We start from the raw sequence: 26598 nt of genomic DNA on the forward strand, positions 1-26598 counted from the left end.
ATCCGTTCGTCAAGAGGACACAACAGTGGTAAATGTCTGTGCACCGCACTGCAGGGTCACACAACGTGCCTGGGCACTTATTTGCCTGTGAGAAATCAAAGCGTGTGTGTGCACAGGTATTTACGTTAATGCTCACAGCAGCTTTATTTGTACCAACCAAACCTGGAAGCAACCGAAATGCCATCTCAAGGAGGAGGGCCCACACAACGGAGTACTATTCAGCACTAAAAAGGCAATGAGCTGTTGACATATGTAATGACTTTCAAGACAGTTACACCGAGTGAAAGATGGCAAAAAAGAGTCCATGCTGTTTGATTCCATTTACATAAACACCTGAAGAATGCAAACTGCTCCATAATAACACCAGGCAGATCGGTGGCTCCCCGGGAGTGAGTGGCAGCACCAAGAAGGGCTGGGGTGACGAGGGAAAGGAGACTCTCGTGGCCCACAGGCATGTGCACTATCACGACTGTGCAGTCTCACAAGTACACACACACACACACCAACATGTATCAAAATGCATGCTTTACACATGGCTGTTGATGCCTGTCACCTCCCCCTCTGAGAAGAAACGAGGTCAGAATCGTAACATTGAGCGGGATCTTGTCTTTTCATTATGCTTTCCTGGACTACTTCAACGGTTTTTGTGAAAATTTGTATCTTCATGATGGGGGGGCGGGGGGGAGGGGAAAGATCAGTAAAATACCACCAATTTGAAAAAGAAAAATCCACACCTGCCTCACCCCAAAACCTCCACCTCAGGAAGCAAAGCTGTTGAGGGGTTGTTTCTGTCCCTCTGGGAAGAGGAGCATCTTTTCAAAAATCAAAGTGGAAATCTAAGTCTACATAAAACTTACATCAAAGGCCCATTGGGTAGATGGCTGAGTCATTTTCCCTCTCGGCAACAACCAAGGTTAAAAGCAAAAAAACAGACAAAACTGATGGACTCAGAGGACAGCGAGGCCAACCTCAAGGCTCCACCGGGAGAACCTGGCTCCAGAACTCTGCAGGCGGCAGGGGAGATGTAGCATCCAGGCGGGCTATGGGCAGGCAAGACCGAGCGCCTGACCCAATGCCCCATCACGGAGGTCAAATGTCATTGATTCATATGGCTTGATCTGTTGTTATTAAGGGCACATTTGTAAGAATTTCATTGAAAGAGATGGATGGGACAGAGGTTAATTTCAGAATTTCAGTAAATTAGTGGGGGAAAAAAGATTAAGCAGCACAAAATTCTTGGGGCGCGTGGGTGGCTCAGTCAGTTGAGTGTCAGACTCTTGATTTCAGCTCAGGTCATGCTCCCAGGGTTCGTGGGTTCGAGTCCTGAACTGGGCTCTGCGCTGGGATTCTCTCTTACTCCCACTCTCTGCCCCGCCCCCACTCATGCATGTGCATGCTCTCTCTCTCAAAATAAACAAACATTTTTAAAAAGCACAGAATTCTTTTGCTTTCAACAAGAATAAAAATCTGTAATGATATCCTCGAATAAAAAAGGATGGATGCCATTCAAACTATGGCAAAAGTGACACACACATGCAAACAAACACTCCACACCAACAGAGAGAATGAAAACCAACACGGGTCGCTGAAGACAGCTGTCAGAAGCACACATGGGGTGACAGAGGCTGGGCCCTGGGCCTCCTGCCTTAAAAGGACAGCATCTTAAACTGGACCAAATAATAAAATCCACACTATGATGCTCTAGAGAGTCCTAACCAAAGCTAATTGGGAAACTGAAACAAAACAAAACAAAACAAAACAAAACAAAACAAAAAAAGGGCAAAACTACAAACACAAACAAGTAAACAGGATTTAGAGCAATGCCAGAGCATCACCTGAAGGGGATTCCATGAGAAGGAAAGTCTTTTTTTATTTGAGAGAGAGAGAGAGTGAGCAGGGGAGCAGGGGAGAAGGGCAGAGGGAGAGAGAGAGAGAATCTCAAGCAGGCTCTACATTCAGCTCAGAGCCTGGCACAGGGCATTCTCGAACCCATGAACCTGGGATCATGACCTGGGCCAAAATCAAGAGTCAGGCGCTCAACTGACTGAGTCACCAGGGCGTCCCCAGGAAAGTCCTTTTTTGACGACAGAGGACATATTCAATGCCGAAGATGTAACACAATTAAATCTGACACGCTGGCTAACACAGGGCAGCAGCACACAGAGCTACAATTGCACAGGCAGAACAAGGCACCCATAGGGCCTCGAGGCCCAGCCCGTGACATCAAAAGGAAAAAATAAGTCATTGATGCAGTGAAAATGCATAAATGAACATGGGATTTCATACTCGTAAACTAGGAAAACTATTTTTTTTTCTTTTAAAGTTTTTATTTATTTGAGAGAGAGAGAACACAAGCAGGGGAGGGGCAGAGAGGGAGAGAGAGAATCTTAAACAGGCTCTACGCTGTCAGCACAGAGCCCGACATGGGGCTTGAACCCACAAACTGTGAGATCATGACCTGAGCCAAAGTCAGACACTTAACCAACTGAGCCACTGAGGTCCTCTGGGAACACTGGTTTTCAAGTGTCCACAGAATATTTCCAAATTACATTATCACTTATATAACAAAAAAGCCCAATAAATTTTAGAATGCAGACATTTTAGATGTTATTCCTTAGACACAATATAATGATTAGAATATGTAACAGAAGCTAAATAAATTTACACTCTTGGAGACTAAAACAAGATTCACCTGAGTACAGCCAGGTCCGGGGCAGCCTAGCTGCTGAGCATGGTGACCCTTGGGAGAAGAGCTGGGGGCAGGAGGGGGGCTGGCAGGGCCCTCTTTCTGGGGGAGCAGGGTCGGGACCTGCAGACTGTACACCCCCAGACCCAGAAGCAGCCGAAGCCCCCCCATGCCCCCCACGCTGCAGGGACCACAGTCTAGGGGTCTGCTGCACCCTGGAACCCCAGCAGCCCGGAGGCCCTCGCAGCCCTTCCCAAAACGTACCAAACACAGCAGTCCAGTCCAGCTGCACCCAATCTGATTTGCACCCTAAACCAAGGCACCTTAACAGCTATATGTGGGGTGTTGTGTGAGACCAGATGTGTGTGCATCCGTAAGTGTGTGCACTGAAGTTGTGCATGTGACCTTCTGTCCTGTGGCACAACCACCACATAAAAGCGTGACTCTTCTGTTCAAACGTGGCACCCAGAGGGAAAATACCTCTGGGAGTTGTGTGACAGCTGCTTCTGGTTGAAAACAAGGAGATTTTTAGTGGATGACATTCTGCTGTGTAAACCGTCTGGACCCTCACCACAGAACTGCTCTTACCTGCCATGAACAGAAGTGGTGGCTGGTAATGAGCCAGAATAGTTTCAGGCAGGAGGCCAGCCCTGGGGAGAGGAGATGGGGCCAATGTCCCGGCTGACGTGCGTGGATTCAGCTAATTCTCAAAAATGAGGGAAAATGTGGTATATTTTCTATAAGATCAAGACAGCAAATTTACCATTAACATGTTCTTACAGAGGAGAAAGGAAAGAATTATCTAAAGAAGAATGAGGTAAGAAGGAACCATGGGCAAAGAAACAGAAAAGTGGGCAAATCTACACAGGGGCTAACTGAAAAAGAAAGGCCTCCTGGGGCTGGGAACCTTGTGGCCAAGGCAGACACTGGCTGCAGAGTCCTGGTAAGTCCCACATGCCCACAAACATTTTAAGTACAACCACAGAAGAAAAATTCCATGGAATAATAAGATACATGACAGAAGGGAAAATAAAACCAAATCTACTTAACCTAGTAAAAGGCAAAACCAAAGAGAAAGGCAGTCTACTAGTTCTCTGTAATAGTAACAGCCAAACATGAGGGGACACAAACTTAGGAACTACTCACTCAGCAGCAGCAAATGTAAGTGGCTGGGAACCAGAGACCGCAGACCTCTTGAGTGGCCCTGCAGGCACGGGAGACCGGCTACCTGCCAGGGGTCAGCACTCCTCAGAACGCAAGTCAATGGGTCCAATGAGAACACCCCCTGGATCTTCTGTAGCATTTATATGACGAAAGTAAGGCACATAACCAGCTGAGACAGTCTTTTTTTTTTTTTTTTTTGAGAAAGAGCGAGTGAGCGAGAGCACGTGTGTGAGTGCAAACAGGAGAGGGACAGAGATCAAGTGGGCTCCACGTGGAGTCGGACATGGGGCTCCAACCCACAACCCTGGGTTCATGACCTGAGCCGAAATCAAGAGTCAGATGCTTAACCGACTGAGCTGGCCAGGTGCCCCCAGCTAAGACAGTCTTAAAGATCAAGAAGAGAAGGGGGTTCCTCACCACCCAGGGCTCGGGGCACTGATGTGAGCAGACACACAGGCGTGACTGTGGTCTGGGGCAAAGTTGGGCATTTTGGAGATGAGAAGGAAAGTAGCTCCCCCCAGGAAAGTAGTTCCAGGCAGATGCAGGTCTCAATGTGAAGATAAACTGTAAGGAAAATGCAAGACATGGAAGGGAGCATCTCTGGATGTAGGCCAAGGAAGAACTTTTTAAATAAAACGTTAAAAGCATAAACCACTAGGCCAAAAGACTAATAAACTTGGTTGCATCGAAAGGACACAGGGACCAGTTAGCAGTCAGGTGACAGAGGACAGGACACTCATGGTATCTAAAAGCAATGAGGAATTGATATCAGGAACACAGGAACTCCTGCAAACTAACAGAGAAAGTAAGCCAGCAACGCCAGTGGGAAAATGAGCAAAAACAAATAAGTAACAAACACAAGAGAAAACTCGAGAGGCGAATGAACTCAAGAAGAAAGAATAAGAATCAGAGGCAAAGAAGAAACAGAAATCAAAGTGCTGGTGAGACGCTCCCCACCCCACCAACTGAAGCCCGGTGCCGGGGCTGCTGGTGGCCTTGCTGCACAGACCCCGGGGCCCCCACCCAGACCCCGGCAGTGGAGGGGCAGGGGCGGGTGCAGCGCCATCAGTGGTGGGAAAAGCAGTACCCGTGAAGAAGGCACCCAGCCTACGGCCCACACGTCACAGGAGCACATGGGACCCGCAAGACGCATGCCAGGTGCACAGAGTGGGAGCAGCATGGGGACAACTGGAGGAGGAGAGGGCAGCAGTGAAGAACACATACCTGAAAGGACACAAAGATGATAAACTAAATCCTTTTGCTGTGTCAGTGATCTAAGTAAACAGAACGGCAATCATCCCGTCAGACCAAAGGCAGGTGTCAAGTAAACCCAACAGCTATACGCTATTTAGAAGAAACACACTCAGAGCATAAGGAAAGGGTAGTAGTTTGGGGACTGATGTTAAGAGGCCAATACCAACCAATGAGAAACAGCAATGCTATGCCAGGATCAAAGCAAGCCAAATTCAAGGCAAAAACGTGATGACATAATGACTAAAGGAATAATTCCCCAGGAAAACGTAACAGTCCTAAATTCATGTGCAATCCACAGCTTCAACACAGAGGAAGCAGTGACAGATTAAAAGGAGACACAGGCGAATCTACCTCTTCAGAAGTGATACATCAGGCAGACAAAAAATCAGCAAGAAACTTGACTGATGCAACAGATTTGATGTGTTTGAGCCACATCTGGGTAAGTGGCCGACTCTTGATTTCGGCTCAGGTCATGATCTCATGGTTGGTGGGTTCAAGCCCCGCATCTGGCTCTGAGCTGACACTGCAGAGCCTGCTTGGGATTCTCTCTCTCCCTCCCTCCCTCTCTCTCTCTCTCTCTCTCTCTCTCTCTCTCTCCTTCCCTCTCTGCCCCTATCACTCAAAATAAATAAATAAATAAACTTAAACAACAACAACAACACAAACAACAGACTTGATCTAACGAATCCTAGACCTAACACGGAAAAGAAAATATTTTTGAAATTATTTTGAAATTTTGTAAAATCATTTACAAAAATTCAGGATTTAAGCCACAGCAAGTCTCAAAAACAAAAATAAAAACAAAAACCATGCTTTCTGACCAAAATGAAATTAAGTTGGCAATAAAGAACAAGAATGGAAAAAAAACCCTATAGTTTTGAAAATTAAGACATTTGTAAGTTATGAACAAGTCAAGGAAGAAATCTTAATTAAAATCAGAAAATATTTTGGGCGCCTGGCTGGCTCAGTCAGTGAAGCGTGCAATTCTTAATCTTGGGGTCATGAAATTGAGTCTCATGTTGGGTGTAGAGATTACTTAAAAAAAATTTTAAGTCAGAAAAGATCGACCATTGGGGACACCTGAGTGGCTCTGTCAGTTAAGTGTCTGACTCTTGATTTTGGCTCAGGTCATGATCTCAAGGTTCATGGGTTTAAACCCCACACTGGGCTCTACACTTACAGTGTGGAGCCTGCATGATGTTCTCATTCTCTCTCTCTCTCTCTCTCCCTCTCTCTCTCTCTCTCTCTCTCTCTCTCTCCACCCCCCCACTTCCTTGCTCACTTGCGCCCTCTCTCTCTCAAATATAAAAAAAAAAACCACTTTATAAACTTGGATTTGAGATGTCCAAAAACCTGCATATTCCTGTGCATATTAAAGACACTGAATCAGTAGTTAAAAACGTATTCACCCAGCCACAGGCCCAGGTGGTGTGTAAGTGTGCAGCCAGACAACCTGGAAGCAGGGCGTTTGAGAGGACACGCTCCCAAACACACAAGAAGGAAAGGACAGGCCAGTTTTACCTATCAACACAGGAAAAAGCCTCAAAAAAATATTAGCAATCTGAATCTATTTTGAAAATGACATAGACCGGGTGTTCTAGGAATGCAAGAAACATAGAATTAAATGCTGACTGCGGCTGGGTCCCGGGCCTGCTGTAACAAAGCGCAGCAAACTGGCAGCTTAAAACAACAGAAAGTCATTCTCTCCCAGTTCTGGAGGCTGAAAGTCCAAGCTCTGGCTGTGGGCAGGGCTGGTTCCTTCTGACCACTCCCGGCCTTTCTCTGGCTCCTGGTAGTGCTGGCGACCCTGGGCGTCCCCTGGCTTGCAGACGCATCCGTCTGTCTCTGGCTCCATTGCCAAGGGTGTTCTCCTCGTGTCTCTGTTCTCACTAGGACACGGGTCCTACCTCAGGCCCACCCTCCTCCAATGTGACGTCATCACAACTCTACTAACTACATCTGAAGAGACCTATTTCCAAATAAGGGCCCATCCTGGGGTCCTGGGGGTTAGGACTTCAACATATCTCTTGGGGGAAGACACAGTTCAACCTATGACACTGATATCAATAGACTCAAAAAGAATACTTGGTAAAATGGTACATCCACTCACAGTAAAGAACCTGACAGTAGAAGGTGGACTTTCTATGCCTGACAGTGTCACAGCATCACAGGTATAGGTATGCAGCCTGAGCGCTGGGACAAGGCCAGGCCTGGTGTTAGATCAGCAAGAGCCCAGAAATAAGACTGATATATAACAATCTGTATGTATGCTCCAGGAATGAGGAGAAGACAGGACTTTTTTATTTTTACTTTTTAAGTTTATTTATTTTGAGAGAGAGAGAGAGAGAGAGAGAGAGAGAGAGAGAACAAGTGTACGTGCAAGTGTCCAGGAGGGGCAGAGGGAGAGAGAATCCCAAGCAGGCTCCGTGCTGTCAGCACAGAGCCTGACGCGGGGCTCGATGTCACGAACCATGAGATCACGACCTGAGCCAAAATCAAGAGTCAGATCCTTAACGGACTGAGCCATGCAGGCACCCCAAGCAGGACTTTAAAAAGAAATGTAGGGGCACCTGGGTGGCTCGGCGGTTGAGCATCCGACTCGGCTCGGATCGCAATCTTGTGGTTCACGAGTTCGAGCCCCACATCAGGCTTGATGCTGTCAGCACACAGCCCACTTTGGATCCTCTGCCCCCGCCCCTCTCTGCCCCTACCCCACTCTCACTCTCTCTCAAAAATAAATAAACATCTCAAAAAACAAAGAAAAAAGAAATATAAAATAGATAAAGCACTTGGAAATAAACCTTAAAAAACATGCAAGCCCTAGGGGCGCCTGGGTGGCTCAGTCGGTTAAGCGGCTGACTTCGGCTCAGGTCATGATCTCACGGTCCGTGAGTTCGAGCCCCGCGTCGGGCTCTGTGCTGACAGCTCAGAGCTCAGAGCCTGGAGCCTGTTTCGGATTCTGTGTCTCCCTCTCTCTCTCTGACCCTCCCCCGTTCATGCTCTGTCTCTCTCTGTCTCCAAAATAAATAAACGTTAAAAAAAATTTAAAAAAAAAAAAAAAAAAAAAAAAACATGCAAGCCCTTTGTGGAGAGAAGTGTAACACATACCATCTTAACGTGGGAGAAGACAAGACAATGGAGACACCCATTTCCCCTAAACTGACCCATAAACTCAACGCAGTTGTACTCCAAATCAAAGAGGGCTTCTTGTAGAAATCCTGGCCCCACACTGACCCAGTAACCCCACAACCCCACAGAACATCCAAGGAACTTTTGGAAAGGATACTCCGGCCCCCAGCAGGTAGCAGGGTGCAGGGCAGAGAAGGGTGGCCCGCTTCTCCAGTCGGTGCCCAGAGTGTGGGTGACAGACACATTTGTGAACAGAATCCTAAAAAGAATCCAATCTGTCCACCTAATTACAGAGATGAGTCAGCAACCAATAGGATAAAGAGTTCAAAAGCACCACAATCCAATAAAAGTGAGACTTTATCTGATGAGCCCAGAGGCTGCTGGAGCTGCTGGGTCGGAGAGAGCTCAGGCAGGCCTTTGGGCTGCTGCACAGCGTGGGCCTCAGGGAGCCAGAGGTGGAGCCCACGCACCCGTCTGCTTTCTCCACAGTGCTCATGCCTGGGGTTCCTCAACCTCACCAGCGGAAGCGCCATTTTCTGGGGACAACCCCCAAAAGCCCCTCTGAACCTCCTCATGCCACCTGGCCACTGCCTCTTTGGCCTCTGACCTCTGGTGTGTCCAGTGCAAGGGCCCAGGGCAGGCCACCTCAAAATGTACCACGATGGCAAACTGATTATTATTTTTGCACCGAAGGTACTTGAGAAACCCCGGTGCAAGGTCATCAGACACACCTCTGTCTCCTGAGAGCAGGAAGTAAACCTCCCACATGAAAAATGCCCTCCCTGTACTAAGAAGTAAAAAGACACCCTTATCACCAGAGATATGGGCTTCATACCTGAGAAAGCTGGAGAAATAAACCCTGTTGGTGTTTTCACTAATCCACTACCCCAGCTCACGTTGTGCTTAGAATTCCTCACTGGCAAAGCTCCCAAAGATCTCTTTTTCTTTTTCTCTTTCTCTTTTTCTGTTTACTTATTTATTTTGAGAGTGGGAGAGAGACAGAGTGTGAGTAGGGGAGGGGCAGAGAGAGAGAGGGAGACACAGAATCCGAAGCTCCAGGCTCTGAGCTGTCAGCATAGAACCTGACGTGGGGCTTGAACTCACCAACCGTAAGATCATGACCCGAGCCAAGATCAAGAGTCAGATGCTTAACTGACGCTTAACCAACAGAGCCACTCACGCACCCTGCAAAAGTCTGTTTTAGCCTATCAATTCCTCACAAATTTATTGTCTCTTTGCCTAAAATATATAAAAACTACTGCCTTGGTTATTTCCTGGGGTCTCAATTTCATTACTGGACCTCTGTGTGCACCAAATAAAACTTTATTTTTTCTCCCGTTAATCTATGTTCTGTCAATTTAATTCCTAACCCATCTGGAAGAATCCTGGGAGGAAAGAAGGAAATTTCTGCCCCCCAGCACCAGCATCCACACTGGTCTGACCCCTGTACGTGCCCCATCTTCCCCAGCCATGTAGGAGCACCACAGCTAGCTGTCCGGCCCCAAAGAGCACCCCAAATCTGCTGGCACACCCACCTGACCATGCCACAAAGGAATGGAATGTCCAGTTCCTGCCAATGGCTGCCAACCAGCCCTGTTTCCACCCTTGGCCCCTTGGACATCCTTTCCACAGGAGCAACATGGACCTTGAGGCATAAACCACGTTTGGTCACTTTGTGGTTTCCACTGTCCTTGAGTGGAAGCAGCCTGCCCGGCCTTTGGCCCTGCCTGCCCCATTGCTACCTCCCTGTCCCTGCCTGGCCTCCAAGGCCAATATCGCATCCCTACATCCTCCCTGGTTTGTCACCTCATTGTCACCAGGGCACACACCGTCCCATCATCTTCCTGACCAACCATGCCTTCTGGACTTGGCTCCCTGAGTTCCAGGCTTGGAGCAGCGCCTGCTGGGTGTGGGCCCTGGGGTGTGGGGCACCTGGGATACAGGGCACATCTGGGGGGTGCTGATGCCATATTCATGCTTCCCACAGTGGACAGAACCCAATGATCTCACAGTCATTAGCCAGAAGAGCCCCGGCCCAATGCCTCCTGACAACCCTGTCTGGAAAAGACAAGCGTGGCAGCCCCCATCCCTCCAGAGGCCGCCCAGCAGGGGACAGACCTTGGCCCTCCGCATCCCCAGCAGAGGCTCTTGCCAAACGGAGACGAGAGCATTCTGGGGGCAAGGGTGGCAGCTGGTGCAGGCAGCTGTTTGCATGAGGTTCGGGCCCCACCTGGCACTTGAGGGTCTGGCCACCCACCCGCCTCACCTGCTGCTCTCTTCCTTCAGAGCCCCGAAAGCGGCCTGCCGGCTGGCCCTCCCCAAAGGCTCCTGCACCTTCTCGCCGGCGTCCAGCTCGGGCTCCAGGGAGGAGCTGGTGCTGCCCTCGTGGCTGACGCTGCTGCCCCGCCCGGGGCTGTTCTCCGCCGAGGCACGGGGTGACTCCGTGTTCTGCTTCAGGGTCTGCAGCTTGGCCAGGGGGATGATGTCACAGTCCTGCGGCCGGTGCCACACGGTGCGCTGAGTGCTGGCGTTGTAGTAGTAGAAGCGGGAAGTGTTGGGGTCAAACAGCTCCCACCACTGGTTCTCGCTGGTGCGCTTGATGCGGACGCCGGCAGGAGGGTCCCACACGCACTCGCCCGTGACCAGGTTGGCATACATGCGCTCTCGGGTGCGCGGCTCGATGATCTCCACCCACTCCAGCCTGAGAAAGAGCAAAAGGGGTGTCAGCGGGGTACGCTGGCTTCCGTGGACAAGGGGTTCCTGCAGCCTGGCTAGAGGGGGGTCCCGGCCTCAGGGCTCAAGGGGCTCCTGCAGCCTGGCCCAGGACAGGGAGGTTGGAGTGGAGAAGAGGGCTGCCTCCAACCCCAGGCCCACTGCACCTCAAGCGGTGCCCCCTGTGTCCCTAGCTACTGCACAGTCCAGCTGCTGCGTGGTCCACCCAATGGCGGGGGGGGGGGGGCGTGGTCTGTAGACCCTCGCACCCAGTATCAGACCCCTTCTCACACCACTGGCTCCCAAATACAAGAAATCCTATCACTTATACAAGAAACCCAAGCCAAACTGACGTCCCACTCCAGATTTTCCACATGCTCACTACTGTCCAGCCCCCAGGAGCCCTCTGGGGAGTCTTGTGCCAAGCTGGCCTCGGAGGAACCTGGACACAGCCTGGCTGCTCTCAGTCTGTCCATCCGCCTGCAGCAGGAGTGGACACCCTCGTCTCTATAGTGGGCCCAGCTGGGATGTGCCTTGGTGCTCTGGAGCCATTTCCTCCAGGGGCCCCCAGGGTGCCCCCACCCACCCCAAGGATACAGCTTTCATCCTGCTAAGTTTTTTTAATGCAAAAGAGGACTTGGAAAACAAGGTATGCAAACTGAAGCTATTCAGAACAAGGACATTTTATTGCTATTTTTTATTTTGGAGAGAGAGAGAGAGAGAGAGAGAACTCAAGCAGGGGAGAGGAGCAGAGGGAGAGAGAGAATCCCAAGCAGGCTCCACGTTCAGCAGAGAATCTGACACAGGGCTCAATCCCATGACCCCGAGATCATGACCTGAGTTGAAATCAAGAGTTGGACACTCAACCGACTGAGCCACCCTGGTGCCCCATGAATAAGGCAATTTTAATGCCTGTATGTGTGATATCAGGCTGTGTCTGGCTGACATCTGGCACATTTTTATTCTGCTTCCAGTTTTCACACCAATTAACAACCCTTTAAATGCCACAGACCTCTCTGCCGTGTGGAGGTTCTGTGTCTGTGAGTCTTTCCACTGCTCCAGAACCCTGTGATGGGCACAACCCTCATTACTGCTGGGGTAGTTGGGAGGCCTCCAGCTGGGAGCACAGGGGGGCTCGCTCTCTCAGGACTGGACTCCCCATACTGGGAGGAGCGTGAGCCACATAACTTACTGTGTACTCCCAGCAGCACTGAGGCTCTGTGGCCTCTTTCAGGGTCAGCAGATGCTTCCGGAAGCCAGTGGGGAGGGCCAGGCGGGTCCTGGGTCCCCATCTCAGCCAGCACCTGGGTGTGGGTGCCCGGCACAGCACAGTGTGGAGGCAGTCTGCGAGGAAGGGATGGGGCACCGCTGTGGGGCACACGAGGATGTCACTGCCTCAGAGGCAGGAGGCGGAGAGCTGGAGGGGGGCAGGGAGGAGGGCGGGCAGAGAGAGAAGGGAGCACGGCGGGGCCAGATGCGGGACCGGCTCGTGGGTCTCCACAGAAGGGCCAGATGGTGCGGGCGAGGTGTAAGCAGCAGGGCTCATGAGAGAAAGGGGGGCGGGGAGCAAGTGGACAGCCCTCCTGACCTGACTTCACCTCACCTGAACAGCAGAGGGAAGCCAGGAGCAGACAGGGAAGGTGGTGAGGCCATGGTGTGCGCCGTTCTGTCTCGAGAGAAGGATAAAGAGCAGCCATCTGGACGATGGAGGAGGACCCATCCGTCCTGTGGGTGCCAGGAGGTGCCAGGGGGATCGAGCCCAGACTGCTGCTCCAGGGAAAGGGGACGCCAGTAGATGGCTGGGTGAGTCTGAACCCACAGCATGGGGCCACCCCCTTCTCACGGGGCCCACAGGCTGCACCTCACCTCCAAGGGAGGCCAGTGGGGCCTCTACGACTGATCGCCCCGTTTCACTTTCAAAGTTTTAACTTTTTGTTTTGAAACCATCGTGGCCACGGAGGGTGCTGTAACAGAACACGGCGGAGCGGGCAGCACACAAACAACAGACATTTGCTTTTGCAGCCTGGGTGTTCAGGTGCAAGGTGTCTGCAGGGCCGGGTTCTGGTGATCTTCCTACTGCACGCGGCACCCTTCCCTCCACGACGGACCGCGTCTGAGTGTGCTGCTGGCTCTGTGGGTCGGTGTGAATCTGACCAGCACCCTGGTGTCCTCACCACGACAGCCGTGGGCAGTCTGCACTTCTGAGGTCCCCGCTTCCTCTTCAGGTGTGTCTTGCCTATTCCTGGCCCTTGCTCTTGCCCACAAACCCTCGAATCAGCCTGTCGGCACCTCTGCTGGGTCCACCGCAGGAGGGTTAGACGTGCCTTCCACCCAAACCGTGTACCCACTCATCCAGGTCTCCCTTAAAGGATGCGCACATCTTTCATCAGATTTATTCCTAGGCTTCATGCATACACACTATTGTAAATCGCATGTTCTTTTTATTGTCTTTTATTTTTTATTTTTAAAAATTTACATCCAAATTAGTTAGCATATAGTGCAGCATGATTTCAGGAATAGATTCCTTAATGCCCCTTACCCATTTAGCCCATCCCCCCTCCCACAACCCCTCCAGTAACCCTCAGTTTGTTCTCCATATTTATGAGTCTCTTATGCTTTGTCCCCTTCCCTGTTTTTACATTATTTTTGTTTTCCTTCCCTCATGTTCCTCTGTTTTGTCTCTTAAAGTCCTCATATGAGTGAAGTCGTATGGTTTTTGTCTTTCTCTGACTAATTTCACTTAGCATAATAACCTCCAGCTCCATCCACGTAGTTGCCAATGGCAAGATTTCATTCTTTTTGTTTGCCGAGTAATACTCCATCGTATACATGAACCACATCTTTATCCATTCATCCATCGATGGACATGTGGGCTCTTTCCATACTTTGCCTCTTGTCGATAGTGCTGCTATAAACATGGGGTGCATGTGTCCCTTCGAAACAGCACACCTGTATCCCTTGGATAAATGCCTAGTAGTGCAATTGCTGGGTCATAGGGTAGTTCTATTTTTAGTTTTTTGAGGAACCTCCAGACTGTTTTCCAGAGCGGCTGCACCAGCTTGCATTGCCACCAACAATGCAAAAGAGATCCTCTTTCTCTGCATCCTCACCAACATCTGTTGTTGACTGAGTTGTTAATGTTAGCCACTCTGACAGGTATAAAGTGGTATCTCGCTGTGGTTTTGATTTGTATTTCCCTGATGATGAGTGATGATAAGCATTTTTTCATGTGTCGGTTGGCCATCTGGATGTCTTCTTTGGAGATGTGTCTATTCACGTCTTTTGCCCATTTCTTCACTGGATTATTTGTTTTTTGGGTGTTGAGTTCGATAAGTTCTTTCTAGATTTTGGATACTAACCCTTTATCTGATATGTCATTTGCAAATATCTTCTCCCATTCTGTCGGTTGCCTTTTAGTTTTGCTGATTGTTTCCTTCGCTGTGCAGAAGGTTTTTATCTTGATGAGGTCCCAGTAGTTCATTTTTGCTTTGGTTTCCCTTGCCTCCAGAGACGTGTTGAGTAAGAAGTTGCTGCGAGCAAGATCAAAGAGGTTTTTGCCTGTTTTCTCTTCGAGGATTTTGGTGGCTTCCTTACATTTAGGCCTTTCATCCATTTTGATGTTATTTTTGTGTCTGGTGTAAGAAAGTGGTCCAGATTCATTCTTCTGCATGTGCTGTCCAGTTTTCCCAGCCCACTTGCTGAAGAGACTGTCTTTATTCCATCGGATATTCTTTCCTGCTTTGCCAAAGATTAGTTGGCCATACGTTTGTGGGTCCATTTCTGGGTTCTCTATTCTGTTTCATTGATCTGAGTGTCTGTTCTTGTGCCAGTACCATACTGTATTAATGATGACAGCTTTGTAGTATAGCTTGAAGTCTGGGATTGTGATGCCTCCTGCTTTGGTTTTCTTTCTGAAGACTGCTTTGGCTATTCGGGGTCTTTTCTGGTGCCATACAAATCTTAGGATTGTTTGTTCTAGCTCTGTGAAGAATGCTGGTGCTATTTTGATAGGGATTGCATTGACTATGTAGATTGCTTTGGGTAGTACTGACATTTTAACAGTATTTGTTCTTCCTACCCAGGAGCATGGAATCTTTCTCCATTTTATTGTGTCTTCTTCAATGTCTCATAAGCTTTCTATAGTTTTCAGCATATAGATTTTTCACCTCTTTGCTTAGATTTATTCCTAGGTACTTTATGGTTTTTGGTGCAACTGTAAATGGGATTGATTCCTTGATTTCTCTTTCAGTCGCTTCATTGTTGGTGTACAGGAGTGCAACCGATTTCTGTGCGTTGATTTTATACCCTGCAACTTTGCTGGATTCATGGCTCAATTCTAGAAGTTTTTTGGTGGAATCTTTTGGGTTTTCCATATAGAGTGTCATGTCATCTGTGAAGAGTGAAAGTTTGACCTCCTCCTGGGCGATTTGGATGTCTTTTATTTCTTTGTGTTGTCTGACTGCAGAGGCTAAGACTTCCAATACTATGTTGAGTAACAGTGGGGAGAGTGGACATCCCTGTCTTGTTCCTGACCTTAGGGGGAAAGCTCTCAGTTTTTCCCCCATTGAGGATGATATTAACGTTGGGTCGTTCACATATGGCTTTTATGATCTTGAGGTATGCTCCTTCTAGCCCTACTCTCTTGAGATTTTTATCAAGAAAGGATGCTGTATTTTGTCAAATGCTTTCCCTGCATCTACTGAGAGGATCATACGGTTCTTGTCCTTTTATTGATGTGATGAATCACGTTAATTGTTTTGCGGAGCACGTTCTTTTTAAAAACAAAATCGGGACATATAACATATACAGACAAATGTACAAAACACAGAGATAAGTTTAATGAGCAATTATGATTCAACACTGGTGTCGCCATCACTCACCAACAAATAAAACGAGGCAGCATCCAAGACACAGCCACATCACACCTGTTCGCCCCGAGGACACCACGATCCTGAGTTTTAAGGCAACCGTTTTCCTTGCTTTTATAGTCCAAACATCTTTTTTTTTTTTTTTTTTTAGTCCAAACATCTTTGAAGATAACCCTAAACAAATTTTTTGAGGTGTGTCTATTTTTCAATCACACATTCACGCAATAAAACTATTTTTTTGTGTGTCTCGTTTCTTTCACTTGCAACCGAAACCCAGTGACGCTGTCTACCTGGCTGCAGCCCGCCCAAGCGCACAGTGCACAGTGCTGCACTGCCTGAAGCTGTCACACGGTTTTGTGTGTGTGCATGTGTTTTTTTTAATGTTTTTATTTATTTTTGAGAGACAGAGTATGAGCAGGAGAGGGGCAGAGAGGGAAGGAGACACAGAATCTGAAGCAGGCTCCAGGCTCCGAGCTGTCAGCACAGAGCCCGACGCGGGGCTCGAACTCATGGACTGTGAGATCATGACCTGAGCCGAAGTCGGACGCTTCACCGACTGAGCCACCCAGGTGCCCCTGTGTGCGTGTGTTTTTACGTTTGTCTGTCGGTTTGTCTGTTTAGGTAATTTCTATACCCAACGTGGGGCTCAAACTCACAATCCCGAGATCAAGAGTCCACTCAGGTGGACTTGAGCCAGTCAGGTGCCTGGGTCACATGTTTTTAACATCTGAGTGGTTTTCCATCTGGGACTATGTTTCACAACTCTGCTATGCACATCCTCACCCATGAGCCCTGCGCAGGGGCTGCAGAAGCCTGCAGAGGTAAGACGCCGGGTCCCAGGAGTGCACACCAACTGTCCAGAGGACCCCGACTTGCTCCCCCCTGAAGTGCGCCCAGCAACACTGCTTGCTCCTCACCCTCACCTGCTGGTAGTGTCCAATTTTTACATTGTTAAATTTATAATTTTCTGATTGGTGATGGTGTACAGAAACACATTTTGTACATTACTTAAAAATTTTTTTTTAATTTATTTTGAGAGAGAGACTGCAAGTGAGGGAGGGGCAGAGAGCGCGGTGGGGAGAGAGAGAGAATCCCAAGCAGGCTCTGCACTGTCAACACGGAGCCTGATGCGGGACTCAAACTCGTGAACCATGAGATCGTGACCTGAGCCAAAATCAAGAGCCAGACGCTTAACCAACTGAGCCCCCCAGGTGCTTCTGTATATTACTTTTGTATAAGTAATCTTCCTCAATTTTCCTATTGACTCTAACAATTTACTACAGATTCACCTGGGAATAAACAAGGAAGAGCCCTCTCGTCATTTGTGTGTAATGTAACGGAACTGTCTTTGTAGACGATGTTAACGATTTGGCAAATAAACAGAACAAATAACTCACTGTGACATATATTCAGGTGCAAGTTCACTTTCAATTAGTGAAACGCAGGATCTGGGGGACTCCTGGATCTGAAGGTTGGCATCTTTAAACAATTCTGGAAAACCCTCCGTGGCCACACTCTGAAGCAAACCTCCCAATGCTCTGCCTCCTTCTGGGCCCCACGGGGCCCTCACTCGTGTTGTGGAGCCTGCACATCCCGCTCCATCTTGCCTGCCACGCCAGATCGCCCCTTCAGTCCCTCTTCCTACTTCATTCGTTCTCTCTTCATCTGTGTTAAAGCTGCTGGTCCTTCTCCAGGGTCGTTCCTCAGGGTCCTTCGTTCTCCACTCACGCGTGCAAGTTCCTCACGGTTCTGGAAACCCGGCGATTCTGTAACTGATGATTCCGGTATAGGCATCTTTAATGGGCCTCTCCCTGCCAGTCTCACTCCGGATGCTCTGTTTCCCTAGATGTCTGTCCTCTGACTCTGACTCCTCTGCGCTCCCTCTCTGTGCCTGCAACAGGGCTGCTCAGCACTACGGGAATAAATCTGGCCCCACGGTGCGACGTCTCCACAGGGTCCACACCTGCCCTCACCTTGCTGTCCACGGGATGCTTCAAAATGCTCAGCGTGCTTCCCAGGCCTCCCATCACCCTCCTGTCCACTCCTTCCCACAGACGTCCCTCAGCTGCCCCATAGAGAACCCAGAGATTAGGTGTCCCTCCTCCCCAAAGATGTCCCTCAGCTGCCTCACAGAGAGCCCAGAGTGGAGATGTCTCTCCTCTCCACAGACGTCCCTTAGCTGCCCCACAAAGAAGCCCAAGTTTAGGTGTCCCTCCTGTCCACAGACATCCCTCAGTTGCCCCACAGAGAGCCAGAGCGAGGAGGTGTCCCTTCAGTGCAGCTTCCCCTTGACACCCTACATGAGCACACGGCCTACCCCGCATCCCATCCCACACTCCCGTCAACAAACTTTTCACACCCAACATACAGGCTGGTAACCCTGCCACTGGCTTACAGAACCCCGAGTACCCCCTTCAGGGAATCGCTGCTCTGCTGTGGGTCACTGCACCCAACAGGGACATCTTGAGAGCCCAGCACAGGGAGGAGTCCCCTGTCTTTGTAAGCTCCACCTCTCCTCCTTCTTGCGCCTGCAGTCAAACTGGGCTGCTCTCGGGGGACGGACTCTGTGGTTTCCTGCGACCCCCACCCACCACATGTCAGTCATCCTGTGTGAGGAAGAACAGAGTGTCCTGGGGACAAAGGCTGGGAGAGAATGTCCCGGAACCGTGAGGACAGGAGGCAGGCCTGCAGGCTGTGCCGTCCAGGCTGCAGCCGCCCCTCAAGGCCAGCGGCTGTGGAAGACGGGGCAGGAGTCCCCTCATCAGCTCCCGGTCTGCCCCTTCCAGGGCCATCCTCCACCACATCCACCGGTTTGCTGCTCACGTGAAAATCTGCTTCCCCAACTGCCCCACAGCACTGAGTGGGACTGCGCCAGCCCTGCTTCTCCACGCGACACGAATGTGCCAAGTGGCCCTCTTCCCTGCCATGAGGCAGGTCTTGACCTAGCACAGAGACCCTCACCCCGGCTCCAACTGCCTTCACCTGCTTGCAGCACCCGGCTGGCTGCCAGCTGGCCATTCCCCTCAGTGTAGACACAGCAACATTCTAACCCTGGGAATTGGGTCGCCGTACCTGGGAAACCCGCGGCGGCTTGAGCCATCCCAGGGACAACACGCGCTCCCAGAAAACTCACACTTCCCACTCTCGGCTTCCTGATCTGGCCAAGCTCTCCTCACAGGACAGTCGGCCACTTGTGCCTCCACCCCCAGAGCCACTTACACAGGCACCTCCTCTCAGCTACCTGGCAAATACTGGGGCACCAAAGGATGGCATCCTGTACTCAGAGGCACCCATGCATACGGGCCAAAGAGCATGAAAGGGACCCGCAGATGCTTCAAAGAAGACAGGCCGGCTGACCAAGGGCTATCTCCACCCAAGGCAGGAAAGGAAGTAAGGGACGGAGTGGGGGGACCCCCAAGAAGACACCTGGATGCAGAGGCCTGGAGGCCAGGGCAGGAGCTTGCTTGAGTGAAGGGCCAGGGCAGGAGGCTTGAGTCTTGCTTGAGTGAAGAGAGAAACCCTGAGAATGGCTCTCGGCAGGGCTGACATGATCTCACTCAAGCTGATTCATAGGGAACAAGGATGGAGACTTCTGGAAGGCCAGGCAGGAGCCAGCCCCGAGGTCAGGTTGGGCACGGGGCACGGACCCCCCGACGGGTGAGAGGCTGCTGGAGGGCGGGAATGGAAGGTCGGCTGCGTGCTGGGCTCCCTGAGGGGAGGAAGTGCGGCACCCTTGCGCCCCCAGGCGGCCACCCCACGGTGGTCCCTGCACCCTGCCCCTCACACAGCTGTGCTGCTCTCCCATCCCGCCTCACAGTGATGGATTTGACCAGAACAACGTCCACAAAAGCCCCCAAAAGACTGTTCTGGCAGAAAAGCTCCCAAAGGGCTGAACTGAACATTCTAAGCCCTAGAGAAGCAAGACCGACTCTTATTTTTGCTTTAAATACACTTTCAAGTGAATCTGATGGCTATAACTCTCTCTAAACAAAGAATACCATCTGTTCCCTTTTTGGCACACTCCTGTGCGTGCGTGGGTAGAACCCCACTTTTTCAGAAGAATGTTCTGGTCACCCCTGGGGTACAGCATTGAACCAAGACCCGTGGGGAGCCAGAGGGCAGAGAATGCATATAGGATCCCTGCACGGAGTAAGGAGGAGACACAGCAGAGTTGGGGCTGGGCCAGTGCTCAGCTCCCCCACCCAGACCCCTGCCAGGCAGGCTGGGGAGAGGGAGCTTTGTGCGGCCTGGAGATAACCACCTCCTTGCTGGAGTAAGTGCTGTCTATGCCCAGCGCTCGGCCCGTGGGGCCGGCATGGCGCATGGACACGCAGTCACCAGCCATGTGACAACGAACTGTGCTCCAACTGCCCCTGTGGGCTTCCCTGCCAGAAGAGGCCCAACACTGCAGGCGACAGACTGGCAGTAGTATCTGAGGTGAGTCAGTGAAAAGGAGCGGCAAGCTGGCCTGTGGTGCCCTCAGTGTGCTGGGAGTGGTGCGCACGAAGTCGACCCAGAGGGCCCTTCCAGCCTCCCCGGTTCTTAGAGATACTCACTTGCAGACAATGATGTGTTCAAGTAAGTATTTCCTGAAATAACTTAATGAGCGTCAGGTATGTGCCAGGCAACTGACCAGGTGAAAGGGACACAACAGTGACCAAGCACATTCTCTGCCCTCCAGATTCTCATGACAAGTGCCGGACCCACTCACTGGGGAAAGGAGTGTTTTCAACAAATGGGGCTGGGACAGCTGCATGTGCACATGCAAGAAAAGGAAGCTGGACCCCTACCTCATACCACACAAAGTTAACTCAAGATGGATCAAAGACCTAAATGTAAGAGCTAAAGCTATAAATCTTGGAAGAAAACATAGGGGTAAATCTTCATGACCGTGGATTTGGCCATGGATTCTTGGACCTGACACTAAAAACATGAGCAACAAAAGAAAAATCGATAAGTTGGACTTGATCAAAATTTAAAACTTTTGTGCTACAAATAATACCATTAAGAAAGTGAAGGGGCGCCTGGGGGCTCAGTCGGTTGAGCATCTGACTTCGGCTCAGGTCATGATCTCATGGCTCGTGGGTTCGAGCCCCACGTCGGGCTCTCTGCCGACAGCTCGGAGCCTGGAGCCTGCTTCGGATTCTGTGTCTCCCTTGCTCTCTGCCCCTCCCCCACTCGTGCTCTGTCTCTGTCTCTCAAAATAAATAAATGTTAAGAAGAAACCAAAAAAAAAAAAAAAAGAAAAAAAAAAAAAAGAAAAGAAAGTGAAAAGACAGCCACGGGGAAGGGGAAAATACATTTGCAAATCACGTATCTGATAAAGGACTTGTATCCAGAACGCATAAAGAACTCTTACAAGACAAATGCCCAATTAAAAAAATGGGCAAAAAATCTGAAGAGGCATTTCTCCAAAGAAGATAAACAAAAAGCCAACAAGCACACAAAACGGTGCTTGACATCAACAGGCAACAGAGAAGGGCAAACCCAACCACGATGAGACTCCACACCGATGAGACTGTAGAATGGCTACAGTAATTTCTTAAAACCATAACGACAAGTATTGGAGGAGATACGGAGAAACTGCGACCTTCATACTCTGCCGGTGGGAACTTAAAATGGTACATCCACTCTGACAGTCTGGCAGCTCCTAGAAAGTCAGACAAAGTTACCACATGCCCCGGCATTTCTCTGACCCAAGAGCAACAGAAACCTGCACAGAAGTGTTCACACAGCGTGAGTCATAATAGAGAGAATGTGGAAACAACACAAATGCCCATCGCCTGACAAACGGATCAACATGTGGTGCAGCTACACGAGAGGATGTGCTGTGACGTGGATGAACCTTGAAAACATTACTTTGAGTCAAAAAAGCCAGTCATAAAAGACTACCTGTTGCGTGATTCCATTTATTTAAACCGTCAGGAGCAGAAAAATCCATAGGGAGATGGCAGATTAGTGGTTGCCAGGGCTGGGGCGGGGGGCGGGGTGGGGTCAGCTGCCAAAGGGGTTTCTTGGTGGGGTCGTAAAAACGCAGACAGTGGTGATGGCTGCGTAACTTCTCGAATGTACTAAAAACATTGTACACTTTGAAGGGTAAATTAATTTATGTGAACTGTGTATCATTGAAAAAAAAGGACTGCCACTTCAGGGGAGCCTGGCAGGTCGAAGCAGGGGTTGCATGGTGGGGTGCTCGCCACAGAAGGTAGCGGGGAGGAGCGGAGGCTTCCCAGGTCACAGCTGGTGCTGCCCAGACAGACAAGCACAGAGGCTGACAGGGCGGGACTGACCTCTGGGCTCCAGTGTGAGTTGGCCACGACCTGAGCAGGTACCAGGACATCAGTAAGTGCTCAGCTCCTAGTTGCCCCCCCACCAGCCCCCTGAACGCCCCCCGCCCCAGGCCATCGGCCCTCCTCGGCACCAGCCCCCCTCCCGTCCTACGCACGGGCGTGCCTGCCCACCTCGGCGCCCCGTGCTGCCCCTGCTCTGTGCCGCCTTCTCGCCCGCAAAGCCTGCCGTTGCAGGGACGTCACCCATGTTCACATCAGCCTCTTCCACCCTTTACAGGCTGTTGGCACCCAGGAGAGATATCGCCTGTCCTCAGACCTCACATTCACACTCTGTCCCAAACTCCCATCGCCCCATCGTCGGACAACGTCCTCTTGTGCGGCTGCGGCCTTGTCATTCTACTGCTTTCTACCTGTGGCCAGTGTGGCCACAAAGACTCCCACGTCCCAGACCCTGGCAGACACCAAACCCACTCTCACTGCTAAGCGAATTCATCAATGCAGACAGCACCCTAAGAGCAAAACCAGGGGATGGGCTGGAACGCCCACAACGTCCCCCAGCAAGAAGTGGCTGTGCATGCCATGCCCTCTTGTCCCCTCGCTCCACTGGCCTCGCTGCCCCGTCAGCGTCTGCCTTCCTCCTGCAGGAGGGCCAGATGATGCTGAGTCCCCCGCCCGACAGCCCTGCCTAAAGGAAAAGCCCTCTGCATCGCCTGACCAAGGGCTCTGTCCAGTGTCATGGCCCAGTTACTGAACTGGGGCCTGGGCCTGGTGGTCCCTCACAGAGGGAGCAAGGGCTGCACATGTGGAAACTCGGTTAGAGCACGAGCACCACCCGGGAAGGGGAGGGCAGCAAGCACACGGCCCTGCCCACCTCCAGGTGCTGCTCTGCACACGGTGTGCATTTCTACGTTTCAGGAAACACGAAGCTCACACCTACTGAATAAAACTGGCAATGAAGCATACCCGAGGAAACAGCACAGGGCTCAAACCTCACAGGCCTTGTCTGCTCCGCTGACAGTGCCCTGGGCAGATACTGTTGGACCCACCACGATGTCCAACCATTCTTCCAGACCTGTAGCTTCAGCCTGAGTCTCTTTGAGCGTCTGTGTCCCATGAGCACAGGGGGAGGCATGCATGCCCTTCCTCACACAGTCTTCCCTTCCAGGCCTTGGCTCAAGGGATGCCCCAGCAAACTGCCTTGGCAAGACCCAGGGCCCCAGGACACTTGCACGTGCTCATTGCTGAGCCTGCCCAGCGGCACTGGCATCAGCAGCTCCTTTCACACTGTCCCAGAGCCACCACGGGGTGAGGCGCCAGGTCAACACAACACCACACTGAGACCAGTATGTGAGCCTGGGCTGCTCGTCCACGACCACAGCAGCCACAGTCCTTCCTTCAGAGCCACAGCAGAGCCAACACACCTCTCAGTCCTCAGTGCGCAATCAGGCCCCACATGAAACGGAGAAGTGACTGGGCAGATGAGAATCAACTCCAAGCCCCACTCCCTGTGCCTGGCAGGACCGGCACTCTGAGCACCAAGGACATCAGGAACATTAGCACCTTGGGAAAGGACGGGACAAGGCAAAGATGACAGACAGTGCCACAGGAGCAAGACACCAGCAAGAACATGGTCCTGGGCACACGTCCAGCAAGGCACTCGATCTTCACGGGTGAATGAACGAATGATGGGCCTCTGTCAGGGGCCAGAACACATCACAGCCGGCATTTCCCCCCAAATTAGCCTACGGTCTGGATACACTGCCAATGAGAATCCCAACAGGACATCTTTTCTGGGTAGGGGACAGACTGACTACCATTTATACCAAGAGGAGGCAAAAGCATTTTGAAAAGGGCTGGAGGGGGCATATGAAGGCCCAACAGGAGGCCAAGGCAGGCTGTGTGCTCAAGTGCACACACAGACGCATGGATGGAAAAGAAAGCCCCTCACAGATCTGTCCCCTTGGGAGACAGGTGACATTCACAACCTAGGCCAACTGTCTATACGGAAAGCAGCCCAGTTGGATTCACACGAATCCAAACCTTAAAGTATCCAGAGGAGCCTGAAGACCTCAGTCAGGAAAGGGTTTATGAAATCAGACAGAAAAGACGGGAAGGCACAAGAAACCCAGTGAGACAGATGACATCGGAGTTTAACATGTTTGTTCATCAAAAACCAACCAAATAACACGAAAAGTAAGTACAGAGAAAAAATATTCCATGCGTGTAATCCAATCACATACCTAGGGTACAAAGGAAAGCCTACAAATCAGAAAGGTTAAGACAAATGATTCAGCAGAAAGAAAAGGATGAGAGATTATTCTCAGAGGAAGAAGACTGAGGAGACGACGCTCCCTAGGTGTCAGGTACGGATGCTGAAGCCACAGGCCAACCACCAACCACGAAGGAACTTCTGGTGGAGCCGGCACACGGCAGTGGGGCAGGGGGGATCTGGCATCTACGCTGCTTTCAGTGCAGGGATAGCCCTTGGGATCCAGCGGCACAGGCACCACGGGAGGGAGAGCTGGCTGCTATGTGTCCTGCCCGGTGCTGACCGCGCCCTAGGAGGTACGTGAGCCGCGGGAAGTCAGCTGCGAGGAGAGTGGGCCTGAGAGGAGCAGGCACATGCGGTCTGTGGGTCAGAATGTGGCCAGGTCAGGACATGCAGAACACACGCAGAGGTCAACGGAACCGGCAGAAGGGCGGAGGCAGACTTACGAAGCCAAGCACAGACATCGCGGATCAGGGCCTTTAATGAACGGTGCTGGACAACTGGACAGCATTTGGTGAACCGAAAAGGCAGGTCCATACCTCACAAAACACAAGAATGAGCTCCAAGTGGACCTGAGCTCTACACACAAGAACAAAACGATACCAGCACCATGAGAAAACTCTGTCTTTCCCCATAACCTCAACCAAGGGGAAGATTTTCTAATTGTGACTAAAAGTCCAGATGCACCAAAAGAAAAGATTAATAGAGTATAAAGTGAAAAATATTGTTTTTTGGGACACATTTGATGAAAATATTAAATATTAAAAAAAATGTCTTTAATGTTTGTTTATTTTTGAGACAGAGAGAGACAGAGCATGAACTAGGGAGGCTCAGAGAGAGAGGGAGACACAGAATCTGAAACAGGCTCCAGGCTCTGATCTGTCAGCACAGAGCCGGATGTGGGGCTCGAACTCACAGACCATGAGATCATGACCTGAGCTGAAGTCGGATGCCCAACCAACTGAGCCACCCAGGCGCCCCAAAAATATTAAATATTTTAATATAAATTACAGACAAAGGGCTCTAATCCTTCATATATGGATTTGAACAAAAAAAACCCATAAAAATACCATAGAAAAATGGGAAAAGGAGACATTCCACTTCTCCTGGTATTAGACATAAAACCCAAGTTGAGTGGAGACCCATTGCCCCTACCCCACACGCCATCCAAGGGAGGCAGTGGGCAGACGGGCACAGCACACAGGACTCCACGGAGGGCATGCAGTGGCCAACACATCTATGGCCCTGCGGCCCCTCGTCTGGATGTACCTGGAGACATACCTCTGACAACACAAAATTACAAAGCACAGGCTTTGCACTGCAGCACCCTTGTAACTGCACAATATTGGAAGCTGCCAAGATACGCAACTCAAGACTGGCTGAACACTACGGTGGGCATGCACAGAGTGATCCAGGGATCCTCACAAACACAGGAGGTAAACCAGAAAAACCACCGGCCAGAGGCCTGCACAGAGGTCTGGGAAGGAGTGGTCCTTCTCTGAATGTATGTGCTGCATAGTTTTGTCTTTTAGAACCACGTTAATGGTCTATGTGTTTACAAAACAAAATTAAAGCAACAGGAAGAGAAAGGAGAAGGAAAAAACTCAATGGAAATGGAAACAAATGAATCCAACTGTATTTCAATGAGCATCACAACCACAACCAAGGGGAAAGAACTAATCCAAGGGAGAACAGGACTAGACTCTGTATTCAGTTTTTGAGCAGAGTGCACATGGGGGGTGGAGTACAAAGAAATTCTGACCTTATTTTGAGTGTTTTATATGTGTGTGTATATATATGTATACACACACACACACACACACACACACACACACACACACGGAACAGGTGAAGCAATTCCGAAATGGTTTGCAGATAGGCTATCAGATGAGCAAACGAGTACACATGCTGATGCTCTTGGGAGCAGGCGGCTGCCGAGAAGAGCAGACCCTCGGGGAAAGCGCTGGAACTGGAGGAACTGGAGTGAACTTAGCACTTTTAATGTGTGTACATAGATGCACACACACATTTTCTCGTCTGCTTAAAGGGCCAAGAAGCAAACACAGTGCCAGAGCCGCAAGTATGCCAAGCCCTCAGACTGGCCCTCCAATACCCATCTTCCTGGAAAGGAACCAGGGCTGCTCAGAGAAGCAGCTGCCTGCAGGCGGGGCGGCAGCACAAGACGTGCCTGGAGCCAGAAGGAAGGAGCATCCAAGAGGCACGGAC

At 50.6% G+C, this 26598-nt stretch overlaps 1 protein-coding gene across 8 annotated transcripts in view; it reads right to left on the reverse strand.

Annotated features, from left to right (window-relative positions):
- The window catches only part of ARHGAP39 (Rho GTPase activating protein 39), a 109868-nt gene that overhangs the window by 32932 nt on the left and 50338 nt on the right, over nucleotides 1-26598 (reverse strand). For 3 of the 8 annotated variants that reach the window (XM_042923918.1, XM_042923917.1, XM_042923919.1), the window contains exon 3: nucleotides 10500-10934. In XM_042923918.1, the coding sequence (XP_042779852.1) occupies nucleotides 10500-10934 (435 nt within the window). Of the gene's footprint in view, nucleotides 1-10499; nucleotides 10935-12548; nucleotides 13400-26598 lie in introns of those variants that run through there. The other 5 variants (XM_042923920.1, XM_042923921.1, XM_042923916.1 and 2 more) reach the window with 4 other exon arrangements.

Source organism: Panthera leo, chromosome F2, assembly GCF_018350215.1.
Source record: "Panthera leo isolate Ple1 chromosome F2, P.leo_Ple1_pat1.1, whole genome shotgun sequence".
Taxonomy (NCBI): domain Eukaryota; kingdom Metazoa; phylum Chordata; class Mammalia; order Carnivora; family Felidae; genus Panthera; species Panthera leo.